Source organism: Tympanuchus pallidicinctus, unplaced genomic scaffold (genome assembly GCF_026119805.1).
Source record: "Tympanuchus pallidicinctus isolate F22 unplaced genomic scaffold, pur_lepc_1.0 scaffold26, whole genome shotgun sequence".
NCBI classification, from domain to species: Eukaryota; Metazoa; Chordata; class Aves; order Galliformes; family Phasianidae; genus Tympanuchus; species Tympanuchus pallidicinctus.
The window spans coordinates 2,381,517-2,398,106 of NW_026294743.1; the positions used below are offsets into that span (position 1 = coordinate 2,381,517).

General features: G+C 56.3%; 1 protein-coding gene across 1 annotated transcript; it reads right to left on the reverse strand.

Moving 5' to 3' along the window:
* Positions 1-9,735: 9,735 nt before the first annotated feature.
* On the reverse strand, positions 9,736-10,710 carry POU4F2 (POU class 4 homeobox 2). The gene has a single exon (XM_052690204.1). The coding sequence runs from the start codon at positions 10,708-10,710 to the stop codon at positions 9,736-9,738; it is 975 nt and encodes a 324-aa protein (XP_052546164.1).
* Positions 10,711-16,590: the final 5,880 nt, after the last annotated feature.

Sequence of the window (16,590 nt, forward strand, 5' to 3'; positions counted from 1 at the left end):
GCAGAAATGTTTATTGAGCTGTATAACCCTGCTTAGGAACCCTTCCCAGGAACTTTGTCTGACAAGTAGCTGTCTGGGCAGCACGTGGCCGTTCTGCTCCTTGCAGACTGAATCGAAACGAAGACTTGCCAAACGTATTGTAGCAGATCAGTCTCTGAACTGTTCTGAAGCGGTAATGCTGATGCATTTAAAATCCGTGTAATGAGGTATGGTTTCTGAGACCTGGAAATGAAGGCTGCTTTTGGATTTAGATTTTGGTAGGTTTCACTGCGCGTGTATCTGATGGCATTGGCTAGTGATTCCTAGCAGAGGGAAAGGTTGTCCTCAGGAAGGATTGTGTTAATAATTATGAAAAGCGTGTTTTCTAACCATTAATAAGGTATGTCTTGAAGTATTCTTTTTCTAAAACAGTGTCTTGTTTGATAGTGTATCTCTATAATACCTCTATGTTTTTCACACTTATGCGTGAATAGAATTTATGTGCTGCTTCTTGAAGGCAAATAAAACATGTTAATGAATATTTCCATGTCTGAGTCCTCTTTTGACACAGATGTGTCAGACAGCCTTGAGACTAGAGCAGTTTCCAGGCACGGCTGATCCGGGTGAGACCTAAGCACAGCAAGTCCCTACCTGAAGACTCTGGTAGGTGGTGTGAGTGTGCAGCCCTGGAAGAATCGCTCCATTCTTTGTAGTCAGACAGAGGGGAAAAAGTGCGAAGTTCTAGCAGCCATCCAGTCTCCATGACAGCTCTGTAGCTGGGCCATCTGCAGTACGGGGAGACAGAAAGACGGCAAAAAACAGATCTTCCGCAGCATGTGGAAGACCCAGAATCTGGCCTGGGGACTTGCCGCTCTTCGGAGGAGAGCAACAACAGCTCCTGGCTCCCGCTCAGCTTTGAACTGAGAGGTAGGCCTTGTCCCTGGGAGGTAGCTTCTTGAAATACTAGCCTTCATGACTGAAGAATCTCATCTGGAGAGGTACAGCACCTCTGAAAGGCTGCTACCCCCAGCACTGACCTATTCTGTCGCAAGAGCATTGCAGGCCCGTCTTCCTGAGGGACTTGAGGACGCATTGCTCCATCTGGCCGCAGGATCTCTGTTGGCAATTGGATTACTTGAATTTAGACTTAGCTATGTTTCTAAAAACATCCTGCAGGAGCTCTCCCCAAAGCACAGTGTCTGCTGTTATTTTCTCCCGTTCTCTTTCCTAAGAGCTCTCTGCCTCCCTGCTCCTCGGCACGGCCGAATCAGTAAATCAGCTGCTCTCTTTCCACACGACATCACTGTGTGCTCTCTGGGCAGGTCAGCTGGTGCCGTGCTTACAGTGCAGATGAAAAGTGTTTGTGATAAGGGAAGTTCAGGATCACCTGACTTCTGACTCCTGCTCTATCACAACAGCCCCTTCAACTTTAACGTTCTGAACTGCGGAGAGCTTTTACATCCACCAAGCCACCATGCTCTCAGTGGAGCTCTGTATTAGATATTTGATGAATGAGAGCTTTTGCATTTCCATCGCCCCTTCCAGCCTCTGTTGTGGCAGAGCACTGTCACCAGAGCATTTGCATCTTGCAGTGCGTTTGGCAGAAACGGTTGGACAACTGCCTGAGATGGGGACAGTCGTGCAGAAAGATGCCAGGATTTATGGCACCTTGAATCCTTCCTGTCTTTCTGAAATGCAGCACTAACAGCAGCATCCAGCTGCTGCTGCTGTAGGTGCTGCTGGTTGTAGCCACTCACCTGATTCAGTTCGTAGGTTTTTTCCTCTTTCTTCCTGCGCTTAGAATCACAGGACTGTGGAACCTGCCTAGAGAATTGCTTTCCGAATCCATCTCTGCCAAAGGAGATAAAAACTAAGCTGAGAGTGTGTCTGAAATAAAAGAATAGAAAGCTAAACAAACATATTTGCAAAAAGCATGCTTTCTTTAGTCACCGCCTGCGTTCTTCCCAAGTCCTTCATCCTGCTGTAGGGAGCTGCTGTGTTTCCATCAGTGAGACGATGCATTTCCCCCGAAAGCTGCTGGGTTTAATCTCACCATCAGATGATGTGATTCATTTCTGCAGTCCCTGTTGCACATTTCTTAATATCAGACAGGAGTGAAATATCTTCAGGACTGGGAGTGGGAGCTGAGTTGACTCTTTGTTTTCAAAGGAAAAAGATGCTGGAAATATGTCGTGGTCTTCATCAGCTGGGGGAGCAGTGAAAGCAAGGGCAGGCTCCTGAGCTGCATGCAATGAGCCTGTCGGGACTGAAGTGGGCTTCCACCCCCAAGTGGCAGCCGTGGCAGGGTGGAAGAGGCCTGGACTCACTGCATGCCGTGTTCCCCGTCACAAATTCAGCCTCCCTGTCACAGACTAGATGTTTGTATTCAGGGATTCTGAATTTCTCCCTCTCAGTTATATTCGACACCTACAGCATGCAAGTATTCATAAGCGTTCTGTGAGCCAAGTAAGTTTGTTTTTAGTTTAAAGTGGTTCTGCCATCTCTGGCTGTCCTTTTGCATCCCTGCATAGCGATCACCTATTTCTGGACCAAGTCCCTCCCACACTTTTTTTCTGTTTTGTCATGGCTGGTCAGGAGCCCAATCCTCTCTTCACACTTACTCACATCTGCTACTGCTGCATTTAAAAAAAGACATTTGGGCTGTTGTGTTGCTAGGAAAGGTGAAACTGTTCCATACTGCTGAGAAGGGACACAACTCGCTGGCTGCATGCATATGAGAGGTGGACCTGCTCTGTTTAGCTGTGCTGATTTTCCTAGCTGTTTGCCCACTGGCTTTCAGTTGTAGAAAGCCTTTGGGGATGAATTTGCTCTGCATTACGTGGGATTTTGGTCTACCTGCATATCTTTGTATCCTTCCTTCGCTGTAATCTCGCATGGTGCTGAATGAAGACTTGGTAGAGCTGAGAAGATCATCTGTGCTGAGCTACTTGTAATTAAGCTTTGCTGCAGGCAACTGATTAGTTCAAGTTACATTATGCCCTCAGACAAATGAAGGCACGGAGCCCAGGATGCCATCGATCCCTGTATAGCAGGGTGCAGCTGAACGCCTGCAGGTTCTGCCCTTCAGAAACCAGGACCTTCACCGCCAGGTCTGCTTAAGGGGCACGCTCACAGAGCTGAATATCAGCCATAAACCAGTGATGCTCTCATCCAAGATCATGCACAACTGCCTCCCCATTAACTGGAGGGCACCCTGATGTCTCTTTAATAGGGGTTAGCGTTATTTATAGCAATTTACAGGTGCGCTGCTGAAAGACCAAACCGTAAATGCTGTTCTGTGATGAAGTGCTTCTACATTATTGAGCAAATTGTCCCAACATGACTGAATGATGCACAGCGGAAAAACTCGCCACACAGATGCGATATGGAAAAGGCCACAATCCCATGTATTTAGTTTAGATGGGTAATTGCAGCTGATGTGGTCTTTGAGTGATGTGAGGAAAGACGGAGCAGCACCTTCTTCGTGGAAGCTGGAGTTGGCAACACACCACTCAAATCGTTGTATTGCTCCTTCTTCTTGTCCTTGCAGGTGGGTTTCCTCCTTCAGTGCAGCACACCGTTATGTGCTAAAGGGCTTCCTTCTTTCTTTACCCAACCTGGGACACTACAAGAAAGATATTGAGGCCCTGGAGCTTACCCGGAGGAGGGCAATGAAGTTGTGAAGCATCTTAAGCACAAGCCTTATGAGAAGTGACTGAGAGAGCTGGGATTATTCAGTCTGGAGAAAAGGAGGCTGAGGGGAGGCCTTATCACTCTACAACTGCCTGAAAAAAGGTTGTGGTGAAGTGGGGGTCGGCCTCTTCTCCCAGGGTACGGCAATAGGATGAGAGGCAACGTTTTCGTGCTGCACGAGGGGAGGATCCAGCTGGATATTAGGAAACATTTACTGACAGAAAAAGTGGTAAAGCATTGGAACAGGCTGCCCAGGGAGGTGGTGGAGTCACTGTCCCTGGAGAGACTTAAGAAACATGTGGATGTGGTACTGAGGGACATGGTCATGGCATGATGGGGATGGGTTGGTGGTTGGACTAGGGGGTCATAGTGGTCTTTTCCAACCTTGATGATTTTTTTTAGATTCTTTGGCAGTTTAAGGACCCGCCAGCACAAAGCACAGAGTCAGTGCCTTTTCCTCTGGTCAGGCTACTTCCCAGCGAGGCCCAGCAGCTGACACCAGCAGCTCGGTCTTGTGGGCAAAGGCAGAGCCCACAGGCAAAGGGGGGCTATATGGAAGGTGAGGAAGGAAGAAGGGAGGCCGGGGACAGGATGGAGCGGTCAGTGTTAGTGCTTCTTGCTCGGGGCCTTGTGATGGGCCCGGGAGACACACTGGGGGCTGTGGCCATGCATCTCTGTGCCTCCCCAGCACGCATTTGAAACCCAGCTCCATGAAACCAATGGAGCAGAGCGGGAAAGGGCTTAAACAGGAGGACATCCCCGTAGATCGTGTGCAGCAAGGCAGCTGACAGAGGGGCAGACTCCATGTGCATCCCACACAAGGGACAAGGCAGAAAATCACATGCACACCTGCCTCAGGCAAGAGGTTTTATTAATGCTCCATCCTCGGGAAAAGCATCAGTCAGACTTTGTGCCTGATTTGACACCACAGAACCCAGCTAAAAGCCATGAACCCACCGCTGCTCAGCCTTCATGCTGCAGCCACCTGGGCAGGATGTGCTACGGCTGGGAGAACTGCCCTTCCTTGGGGCAGGTTGGGACGAGGCGGTGTGTGCTGAGCATATCCAACTGCCTGTGTCCTGGGAGGAAGATTCAAGCACACCACGAGGCTCAGCTTTCTGCAGGTGCTGATGGCAGAGTGGACCCCTGCTCCAGTTGCTCGGCTGGTGCTTCGCTCCAGCTCCTCATCCAACCCAGCAGCAGCAATTCAATTGCTGGAAGGTGGCCAGCAGCGTGGGCCTGCCTCTTGGCTGCTTTGTGTGCAGCCACACCGAGTGGCACTCTGGTACCACTGAGAGCCCTTGGCACACTGTATCAAACACACACACACGCTTCAACGAATCAGTCCCTTTCCCGTGCGCTGCCCCTGCTCTTGGAGCCTGCAACTTGAGGGCCCATTACTGCACACGGCACGTTTTCTTTCCCAGAACCTCATAATGACTGTGTTTTGCAAAAATAAAGAAAAAAAGAAGCGAAGGAAAATGTCAGACACTTAAATATGCCACAACAAGTTGAGCTTTTGGATCAAAGCGCTCGAGACTAAGCGTCTCTGAAACAGGGAGGCAAGGATCGGATTTTACACCTCCAGCCGTCGAACTGCGCCTAACACAGACCTGCGTATTCCATGAGAACATCCGAACAGTTGTCTCCGGGTGAATCCCAATCCCCACATCCCAGCGAGCGCGGCTGGCGCCGGCCCCGGCCCCGCAGTGTCCGCCCGGGGCCGCTCCGCGGGTCGGCGGTGTGACCGTCTGCAGCACGGGGTCACCGCGGGGAGGAAGGGGCCGGAGCCGGGTGCCCCCGCCCCGCGGCAGCACGCTGGGATCGGCACCCGGTGGCCGCGGGTGGCTTCCCGCCGCCTCCCCGTTAATGACGCCCGCCCCTGGCGCTCTCATTACCGCTGTACGGTTCCCGCCCGAGGGCGACGGCGCGGGGCGGGGGGGGAGGATCGCGACCGTGCCCATCCGTACCGGAGAGAGGTCGCCGCGCCCGGGCCGGGAGAGTCCCCGCTCCGCCCCGCGCCGTGAGGGGCGCAGCCGCGGGGGGGTGGGGGGGGGCCCTGCTGCTGCCGCTCCCCCAGGTTGTCCGCGGCGCTGCTCCTCCGAACTCATCTAAATTACATCAATAACAGAGCGCACTCTTTAATGAGCTCTCGACTTTAAAGACTTGAAGGATATTAACAAGCCGCTTGACAAATGGTGCTTAGAAGCACATTAAAGACGCTGCTAATGGAGCGCATAATGACGGCTAATTTTCGATCAGATATAAATTAGAGCCCCAACAGTTATTTGCCTTAAGGACTTTATGTAAATGATCCCGCTCTGCACAAACGGGGAGGCGAGGCGGTGCCGAACGCCGAGGCCGCCGGACGGAGCGCGCAGACTGCGCGTGTCCCGCGCCCCGCGCCCGCTTCCTTCCCGAGCGCGCCCGGCGTCACAGCGGGGCTGCGGGACGAGGAAGAGGAGGAGGAGGAGGAGGGAGGCAGCAGCCGGGCCGGGCACAGCTGCGAGCTAGGATATGCTCAGGGCAGGAGCTGCGGGATGGAGCCGTGCAGCCCTCCCAGCGCCTTTTCGGAGCGCGCCGCTTTCCGCCCGGAGCTGGGATTGAGTTGGGAATGGGATCCTTTTTTTTCTTCTTTTTTCTTTTTTTTTCTTTTTTCGTTATTTGGGTTGTGGGTTTTTTGGTTTTTGTTTTTTGTTTTTTTTGCAACCAGTGACGGCGGGGCTCGACTCCAGCCCACACCCGTCCGGGAGGGGGACCCGACCACAACCACGCGGGGCTTCCTCGGGGATCCCCCCCCCCCCAGCCCGGCCTCCCGAGCAGCGTTACCTTTGCGGGGCGCGCCGAGACAGGGCCGGCTCCCTCCTGCGCTGCGCTGCGAGCACCGCGGGGGGTCACCTGGCAGAACAACAGCGACAACAAAGGGGGGGCGTCGCACCTCCACCCCGTCTCCCGCACCCGCCGGGGCGGGGATTTAGAGAGCAAAACCTTCGCGCACACAAGCAGCCCCGTCCCACAGCCCCGCTCCCCGGCCTCCTCCGCAACGCCCCGCTCCGCGCTCAGCCCCGACGGGGTCGGTACTCACCCGGGCGGCCCCGGGGCCGCGCCTCCGCCTCCTCCCGCCGCGGCGCGCCGTGCTCCATCGATTTGTTCCTGGAAAAACGCGGCGCGTTCTTATAGCAGCTCCGAGCAATTAATATTGCATTAACCCTATTAACAAAAAAAAAAAAAAAAAAAAGGAAAAAGAAAAAATCCCCGAGCCCCGCAATCCCGCACCCTATCGCAGCCATCCGATATTGACAGCGGTGTAACTGGAGCCCCGAGAGGCGCGTGGAGTGCGAGCGGTGCAGGGCAGGGAGGGGGGGGGGGGGGGTGGAGTGGGAGGGGGCCGCTATTTAATTTCGGGTCCGTGGTTTTCTAATTCGAGATTAAAAGCAGTCACGTCTTTGAAGACAGACACTCGGTGTGAGCGTACAGTTTAAATATTCCGTGCCGCCGTCCCCAGCCTGAGCCTCGCTACTCCCCGGCGTCATTAATGTTTAATCACCATCCCGGGCTGGGGCGAGGGGACCGGGGAGGCTGCCCGCCTCCGCGCAGCGGATAAAGGCGGAGGAGCGCGGTTCTCTCCCACCCCGCGCACGCAGAGGCCCCGCAGGGGGCAGCCCCAGCCGCCACCAAAGCTGCACCCGGAGGAAACGGGGGCAGAGGAGGGAGGAGGGGGCGGCCGCGGAGAGAGCTGGTGGAAGCCCGGAGGGAGGGCAGGGGCTCGTCGGGGGCATTGTCTCCCAAAACAAAGCGCCCGCGGCCCTCAGCCTCGCTGCCCTCCTCCTCCCCTCCTCCCACATCTCCCCAGCCTGCGCGGGACGGAGCCCCGCGCCCCGGTTTTCACGTGGGAGAGCGCAGAGCTCATCCCCGGGCAGCGAAAGGTAAAACCCAAACCCACCGCGGCCGCTCTCCGAGCGGTGCCCCGCCAGCGCACCGCCGCCTTACGGCGTTTCCCTTCTCTCCGAGTCGGGGAGCAGGAACTGCGGGAGCTGTGCCCGCAGCCGGGCTCTCACGCAGGGACGCGCTGCGCAGAGTTAATTTCAATTCCCGAGGAGGATTTCACACTCCCGCTCGCTCTGACCCACAGTAATTAGCTGAGATAACTAATGATTACTTACTTATTCCTTGTAATTATCTGGATTTAATAATTCGCTGTGTAATTTATTAATTCGCCCCTAATAGCCTTTAAGTGAATGGCTCATTTAGGAGGGCGAGGCGGATGTTCGGGGGCTGCGTGGTCCGCGCCGTGCGGAAGCTTTGCGAACGATTTTGGGGACAATTTGGAGACAATCCGGGGGCTTTCTGCCGACTCCTAAGGCGCGGTTCCGGTCACCCCACCCCAGGCCCTCCGGGGCTCGTCGTCCGGCGGGGGCAGCCCCAGGACCTCCGCCTCCGCCCCCCGACCCCGGGAACCCTCGGGGCGGGCGGGCACTGGAGGGAGCGGGGCGGGGCGGGGGCTCGGGGCCCCCTGGCAGTGCCCGTGGCCGTGCAGCAGGAGCCGGCGGGGAGCGGAGAGATGAATATTTCATGGCGGTTTGTGCCTGATCTCCCGGCTCTCGTGAGCACCGCGGGGCGAAACCACTTTGTTTCTTTTTCTTTCTTTTTTTCTTTCCTTTCTGTTTCTCTCCATTTTTTTTGTTTGTTTGTTTGTTTCCTTTCTTTTCCGTTCCGTTTTCTTTTTTTTTTTTTCCTTTTTTTCTTTTTTTTTTTCCTTTTTTTTTTTTTATCATTTTGTTGTTTTGTTTTTTTTTCTCTTTCTTACCGAGCCGCCAGAAAGCGCTCCCTCTCCCCGCTCTCCCCCTCGGTGCGGAGCTGTCCGCGGTGCTGCCGGGCCGAACGGTGACGGGGGAAGAAGCCGAGCAGCGCCCGCTTCGCTCCAAGGAACAAAACGCGGGCGTCTTTTTTTTGTTTGTTTTTTAATGAAAGACGATCCAACACCATTGAAAAATAACTCGGTACATTACTAGAATAAATAAACCTCCTATTAACAAATAAATAAATAAATAAATCAAAATAAACAGCCAACGAAAGCGGGGAGTGTACACAACGCGGGGCTCCGAGCGGCCCCGATCCACGGGCGCTCCCCGCAGGCGGTGCGGGGCCGGGGCAGGGTGAGAGGGCGCTGCTCGCTGCCCTCCGCGCCAACGGAACCGCGGCTTTGCTCCAAAGAGACCTCCGGAAAAAAAGGGGGCTTTCCTCCGTGTAAAAGCATTGCGATGAAAGGCGATAGGTAAATAAACAAATACCGAACCGACCGGCGGAGCAAAGAAAGAGGGAAATCGATACGTGGGAGCGAGCCGGGCGAGCACCGCCGCGATGCAATGCGATGCGCGGAGCAGAGCTCCGCGGGCACTCGGACGGGACCGAGCCCGCACGGCACTGCGGGGACGGCCGCCCGCGGAGAACCAAAGCGGAACCTCGGGTGGGAATTTACAGAGGGGAGGGCGGGGGAGGAAAGCTCACGTTCATCGATGCTACCAACACAAAATATTTGATTCTCACTAAGCAAATTTTTTTTCTTTTTTTTCCTTTTTTTTTTTTTTTTTTTTTTTTTCCACTGTTCTCAAGACTTAGATGGAGGAGGTGTAATTAATTGGAATGAGGACGGAATGAAGTTGCCAGCGAGAGAAATCAATAATTTACAGGGGTTGTCGGGCGGCAATCTACCGGCGGCTCCGAGGAGCGGCGGAGCGGCTCTTCTCTCAGCGTCACAACTTCGGGGCAGGCGGGGGCAGGAACCACAGTAAAAATATATATATATATTTATAATTCGCAGTGTAAACGCAGAAAAGCCTGCCTTTGTGTTTTTGTTTTTTTTTTTTTTTTTCTTTTTGTCATTATTATTCTTATCTAAATGAAAATACTTTAGAGACGTCTCTCGCGGCTCCCGCCGGCAGTCCCCGTCCCGAGGCCCCGGGCGCGGCGGGGCGAACCCGCGGTACCTCCGGCTGCGGCCCGGCGGCCGCCTCCCCCTCTCCTCCTCTCCTCGTCCCGCGGAGCCGCAGAGCAGGGGCGCGCTCAGATGCCCGCGGAGTACTTCATGCGCTTCTGCTTCTGGCGCTGGTTGCAGAACCAGACGCGCACCACGTTCTTCTTGAGGTCGAGCTTCTCGGCGATGGCGGCGATCTTCTCGGAGGAGGGTCGCGGCTGCAGCGCGAAATAGGCCTCGAGCGAGCGCTTCTCGGGGGCGGCGATGGAGGTCCGCTTGCGCTTCTTCTCGGCGCCGCTGAAGAGCTCGGGCTTGGCCAGCTTCTCGCGGTGCGACTTCTCGGCCTCCTCCAGCCAGGCCTGCAGGATGGGCTTGAGGGCGATCATGTTGTTGTGCGACAGCGTCAGCGACTCGAAGCGGCAGATGGTGCTCTGGCTGAGCGAGCCCACGCCCGGGATCTTCAGGTTGGCCAGCGCCGAGCCCACGTCGGCCTGGGTGACCCCCAGCTTGATGCGGCGCTGCTTGAAGCGCTCGGCGAACGCCTCCAGGTCGCGCGGGTCGGCGTCCACGTCGCTCACGCAGCCCATGTGGGCCGGCAGCCCGTGCGCGTGGGCCATGCCCAGCGCCGCGGGGTGCATGGGTGCCATCCCCGCCATGTGCGGAGCGTGGCCCGGCGCCGAGGAGACGACGGCGCCGTCGGGGGCCGCCATGGCGCCCAGCGCCAGCCCCGGCGTCAGGTGCTCCAAGAGTTCCCCCTCCAGCGCCTGGTGCGGCTGCGGGTGGTGGTGGTGGTGGTGGTGATGGTGGTGGTGGTGGGCGCCCGCCAGCGCGGACGGGTGCGAGATGGGCACCGACGAGGAGGAGGCGGCCGACGTGCAGGGGATGGCGTTCATGGTGTGGTACGTGGCGTCCGGCTTGAAGGGGCTGTGGTGCGGCGGGTGCGGATGGTGGCTCTTGCCGGGAGAGACGATGTCCACGGCTGCCAGGGCTTCGGCGCGGGCCAGCAGGCTCTCGTCCAGACCGCCGAATATATTGCTCTGCAATTGCAAATAGAAGGCGCACATAACGCTCAGCGGGGAATTCGCCTCCCCGCGCGCTCCGCCGCGCCGCTACGACCTTCCCCGCATGTTAAGAGAGAAATCCCGGCGAAAAAAAAAAAAAAAAAAAAAAAAAAAGGACAGAGAGAGAGAGGGAGAGAGCAAAGGGGAGAGAGGAACGCGAGGAGCTTGCACACGGACGCGCTGCAGCGCCCGGCCACGCCGCACCCGGGTCATCAAAATTCATACGGGCGGCGGGAGCCGCGCACGCACCGCTCGGGCCGGGCGATTCGCTGCGCGGCCATGAAAAAATCATCAGCGGGCGCGGGGCCGCCGGGGGTTCCCTTAAAGCGGGCGGCGGGCACCTACCGGAGGGGCGGGCAGACAGCCCCGCCGCATCGCCTCCGCGCCGCCGCCGCCGGAGCCGGAGCCCGAGCCCGAGCCTCCGCCGCCGGGGCCGGGGCCGGAGCCGGAGCCGGAGCCGGAGCTGCGTCCGGCCGTGCCGCCGGTGCCGGTGCCGCCGGGGGAGCTGGCGGCGGGGGCGGCGGCCGAGGGGCAGGGCGAGGCGCTGTGCAGGGCCGAGTACTTGGTTTCGTGGAGGCCGCCACCGCCGCCGCCGCCGCCGCCGCCGCCGCCGCCGCCGCCGTGGGGGAGGCCGAAGGGCTGCTTGCTGCTCAGGGACATCATCGCGCCGCCCGCGGGAGGAGGGCGGCGGCGCGGGGCCGGGGGGCCCGGACCCCCCGGAACAGCCGCGAGAGCCCCCCCGCCTTCCTCCCCCCCCCTCCCCCGGCGGAAGGAAAAATGCGAAAAGCCCCGCTCGGCCCCCGGCCTCCCGCTCGAGCCCCGCCGGGCAGCACGCGGCCGGGATCGGCGGCTCCGGGAAGCCGGCGGCGCGCGGGAGTTGCGCCGGGGTTGCGCGGGGGTTGCGCGGGTGCCTCCCGCCCTCCGCCCGCGCGCTCGCCGCCGTCCGCCGCTGTCTCCTCTCCGGCGCCGGCCCTCGCCGCTCGCCGAGTGCCCTCCCCGCCGCCGCGCCGCTGGGTTTTACTCTCTCCCCTCCGTCCCTCCCCTCCCGCCTGTCACTACGGCCCGGCTCCGCCAAGGGCCCTACGCGCCCGCCCGCTCGCCCCGGCCCCCTCCTCCGCCGCTCCCCGCCCGCCCCCCGCAGCCCCCGCGCCCACCCCCACGCCGCGCCCCGCCGCCTCCCTCCGAGAGGAGGGAGGGAAAAAAAACGAAAAACGAGAGGGGAAAAAAAAAAAAAAAAAAAAAAAGGAAAAACGAAAAAAAAAGGAAAAAGAAAAAAGCAAAAAAAAAAAAAAAGGAAAAGGAAAAGCGCTCCCCCCTCGTCCCAAATTAGACCTCAACTAACTAAATAAATAAATAAAGGAAAAAAAGAAAGGAAAAGGATAAAATAAAAGGAAACGGAAGGAAAAGTGCCGTCCGGGCTCCAAACGAGCCCGCGGGTCCGGAGCCGCCCGGCCGGGCTCTGCTCACGAGGGCTCAGGGGGAGGCGCGGGGCGGCGGCCGGGTCTGGCCCGGGGCCGAATGGGGTCCCACAGGACTCCGTGTCCGAAAGCGAAAGGGAAAGAGGGAGGGAAAGGAGCGAGGAGGTCCGCGAGGCGGCCGGGTGTTCTTCCATGAATTTTACTTTGCAGAGGGAAGGTTTACATAAGTGCTTAGGTGTTTAATTTCTCACCTAAACAGCAGAGTTGGTAATTTTAAGGGAAATAGAAAAAAAATTGCATTGTATCAGCTCTCACTGTCGCCGGCTCGGAGAAATGAAATAAATCAAAGTTAAAAGCTTGAGTATCATTTAATTATGGTGCGAATAGCGCTTGGAAAGAAGTAGAACAACATCTCTAAACAAATTACGGCCGGGCCAGGAAGGAATTATTAGATTGAAATTTCATTTAGGCTCGGGAGACACCGCGCTTCAATATGTAATCTGTTATGCCTCATCTGATTTGTATGCTTAATTCAGCTTGACGAATTTATTAGTTTTCATAATAGTAAAAAAATCGAGCGGCACTATGGGCTAACGCATTGTGTGTACTATAAATTGTGTGTCACCGTTGAAAGGCTGAAGTCTATAGAAATCTTTTATTAATGACAACACAGGAAAGAGGATTTTCTTGGGAGCCTTCGAGGAGCTCACGCCGCAGCCCCGCGTCTCAGCAGGCCATTAACACGCCGCCATGCTAATTAGGCGACTTCGTGAGTGATATCATTTCAAACTTTAAATTATGTTCTAATTAACGAGGGTTGTCCAATTTGCTTAATCTTCAGAAGCCTTTCTGCTCGGCTCATCAGCCCAAACCGCCGAGCCGTTCCGACGCCCGACAAAACTCCGCCGAGAATCGTTCGGGCTCCGCGGGGCTCCGGGCGCTGCCACCCAGGGCCCGCGCAGAGCCGCGCAGAGCCGCGCAGGAGCCCCGGCCTCAGCCCGGCCCTCGCCGTGCCCCGAGCCCCGAGGCGAGGACCCCCCGCTCGCCGGGAAGAAGCAAAGAAAGAGGCAGAAGTACCTCGCTCCGCCGGGCGGTCCGGGGGAAGGCGGCCTCGAGGAAAGGGCTCTCTGCGCGTCTCGCGCTCCGGCTCAACATTGACGAGGAGTTCCATCGCAATAAAATCTCCCCACGACGTATCTTTAACCCCTCCCGCATTGAGTTTAATTACTTGCAATAGTTGTTCTAATGTATGCCGTCACATGGGAGCGCGGAGGATGCATATCGTTAATATGAATTAATCTGGATAGTAATCACATCTGACAGCTCTCCGCAAACCGCCGCGCACAGCCGCCGCCCCACGCGGTCGGGACGGGGTCGAACGGGCTCGGGGCGCACGGAGCGGCTCTCCCCGCGCAACCCCCCCCCCCCCCGCCTGCCACCGCAGCGCGGAGAGCCCGCGCGGCCCCCGTGGGGGTACCGCCCCGCTCCATCCCCTCCCCGCCCGCGTCCCGGTCACAGCGCGCGGTCCCCGCCCGCCGCTCAGCGCGGGTCTCTCTCTGCCCGCGGCACCGCGGTCGCATTTTTGGAACGATTGTTTTTGTGGCTTTCAACTGTGATTTTTCTTTTTATCCTTTTTTTTTTTTTTTTTTTTTTTTTTTTTTCAGGGAGAGACGCACAGCGGTGCCCGCTGCCCCCCCGCCCAGAGGGAGGACGGAGCCAGAGGGTGGAAGCAGGAGCCGGCCGGCAGCCCCCGGAGCCGAGGGCTCTAAAGGAAGGGAGATCCTCCCCCAGCCCACGCCCCCAGCCTGACCCGCGCGGACACCTGAAGAAAAATCCCTGTCGCCTCTCACGTATCCGCGTTCTGATTTACGATTAAAATTTAAAGCCGCGCATTCATATTTTACCGAACCTAATGCGCCCCATCAATTTTTCATTCGTTCGGATGCGGGCTCCGCTCGCAGCGCGCCCCATCTCGGCGCGGGGCAGCGCCCGGCCCGGCCGCCCCCGCGGGGCCGCGCCGTGCGGACAGCCTCGGCCCCGCCGCCGCCGCCCCTCCCTACCCGCTGCCCTCACACCCGGCGGGGGTCCCCGCGGCCTCCCCGCCCCGCTCCGGGTCTGGTCACGAAATCAAACTTCCAGCCCGGAACGATCAATGGAGACTTTTCGCCATCCGCGGCGGCCCGTGCTTCCTGGCACTGAAATAAACGCAAGAAATCGAAACTTAATTACTTGAAAGAAATCCTGAAATCCCTCTGCATAATTTATCCCGGCAGTTTTAGCGACGTTTGTGTTGAACGAGCGCGTTTAGCTCCGCACGGGCAGGGGGCGGGACGGGCGGGGGGCTCCGGGTTAGCTCGCCCCTCGCCTTTAGGGGCAGCCCCGGGGCCGCCGAGGTCCTCGTCGCGCCGAGGGGTGGCACCCGGCAGCCACGAGGGAATCCGCCGCTTCGCCTTATCGCCCCCCGAGGAACGGCCGCCCGACGGGGCTCTCTCCGAGATGCTGAGGACGGGAGGCTGCCGGCTCGGGAGCCGACTTGGTCACAGACACCTCATCGAGTGCTTGAAGTAATGTTATGAAAGAATGAAAAATACATTTGGGAGCTGCCTGGAAACTGAAGTACATTTTGATTTAACTTACATTAACAGAAACCTAATGTAAAAGTGAAGGGATCTAACAAAACCATTAATTATTTAAAAATAATTACAGATAGTCTATCCTTACTATTCATAACCACTCAACACTTTAGACAAAGGAAGCTGGGTATTCTCCGCGCGAGCGGATGTGAGCAGACTGCTGAGCAGGGCCCAGCCGAGACCGCCCAGCAGGAAACCAGGAATGTCACCCCCCCCCAACCCCCGGGCTCTTCCAGCACTCCTGCAGGGCCCCTTCGAGCCCTTTTCCACCCCTGACCCAACCCGACAGCACCACTGCCCTCCCGCCCCAGCCACCCCGTGCCGTTCGGTGGCAGCTGGTGCCAACGTCACCCATCACCGTTCGGCTTCCCGCATGGCCGCACACCAGTCCTCTTTACACATCCACTGTGATTCTGCCTTCCATTGCATGCTTCGTAGCTCAAGGTCCTCGGCATGTTGCAATCCCATGGCTTCGTCTGCCTTTCAGTTTGAGGTTTTTGAGACACTTCGGCTTCCCAAGCACTGTGCGAAATCAGAGCCACCAAACCTGGGGCAAACTTCCCTGCTTCTCCTTTTGGATAAAGGCAAAACTGTAGAGAAGAGAATCCACAGACTTAAAGTAGCTTCCAGAGGGAAAGGTTGTACTGGGCTATGAAAACAGAAAAGAAACTCAAATTCAAGTCTCTCAGGGAACCTACTTACCTTACAAATAGCCATTTCAGCCTCCTCCCAAGTCGCTCCGTGTACTGAAAATGTTAACATCTCACGGATCATGAAAAGCAAATTCCATAATTCAAGGCAGATAGACGTCAGGACTCTATTTTTGCAGATCTACACAAAACCACGGTACCTTAGAATACCTGTCGTCAATTACTTTTGTTCTTTTCACTTGATGCAGATGAGTTATCATAAATCATATTCCAAACACATCCGTTTAGAGAAGCACAAAAGTCCTCCCTGTCTCTGTGTATGCAATGTCAGTGGAGCAAAGCAAAAGCGAGTGCACACCTGATGCATCCAGAGATGCTTCTTGCACTGCAGCTCTCTTTCAGGACTAGTAATAGTTCAAAAAAATCTTCCTTTTTATTGTATTGTATTGTATTGTATTGTATTGTATTTTTATTTATTTGTTGGTTTGTTTGTTTGTTTGGCCATTAAACAATGACGTGTCCTCAGCTGACAGGGTCATGTCTTCCAATTTCTAAACGTCCTCCATCTTCCTCTGCCCTGTTTTCAAAGTGAATTTGATATCCTCTTCTCTCCTTTCCACCGTGCTGGGTGTTGGCTCAGCTGGTCAGACTACCCCGGTTTGTTTTGGTAGCAGTGGTTGTGTTGGTTTTTTTTGGTTTGCTAGTGATTTTTTGTTGGTTTTTTGGGGGGTGAAACTTTGTTCTCTCGAATCTTGCTTGGTTATGCTTGCTCCCCTAGACCTTTTCTGTGGCTGAGACGTTCTGTGTGACACCACTGTAGTTCTCACCAAGGTCTCTCATTGGAATCACCAGGTAGGAGACGGCTACGTCTCTCCCACAGTGCTGAGACAGCACCATGATTCCAGCACTCAGTCCCTTGCAGAGAGCAACCAGGCAGCTCCACGAGAGCTGTTATACTCTGTTATACTCTGTTTTTACCGGTAACACCGGCCACAATGAAATGGTTCCATGTAAATATACTTGGAGGCACTCGTCCAGAAAAGCCCGTATACGCACAACCACCTTCAAATGTTTTGCTGAAGTGGGACAAGCTAAATTAGTGCCGAACTGTTTCACTGCCTGTTTCGGCCAGAAAAAGTACAAAGACTCTTAAGATTACATCATTCACCTGCTTATGTCTGC

Excerpts from the sequence above, each read along its gene's own strand:
- POU4F2 (XM_052690204.1), bottom strand. The coding sequence starts at position 10,710 with ATGTGCGCCTTCTATTTGCAATTGCAGAGCAATATATTCGGCGGTCTG.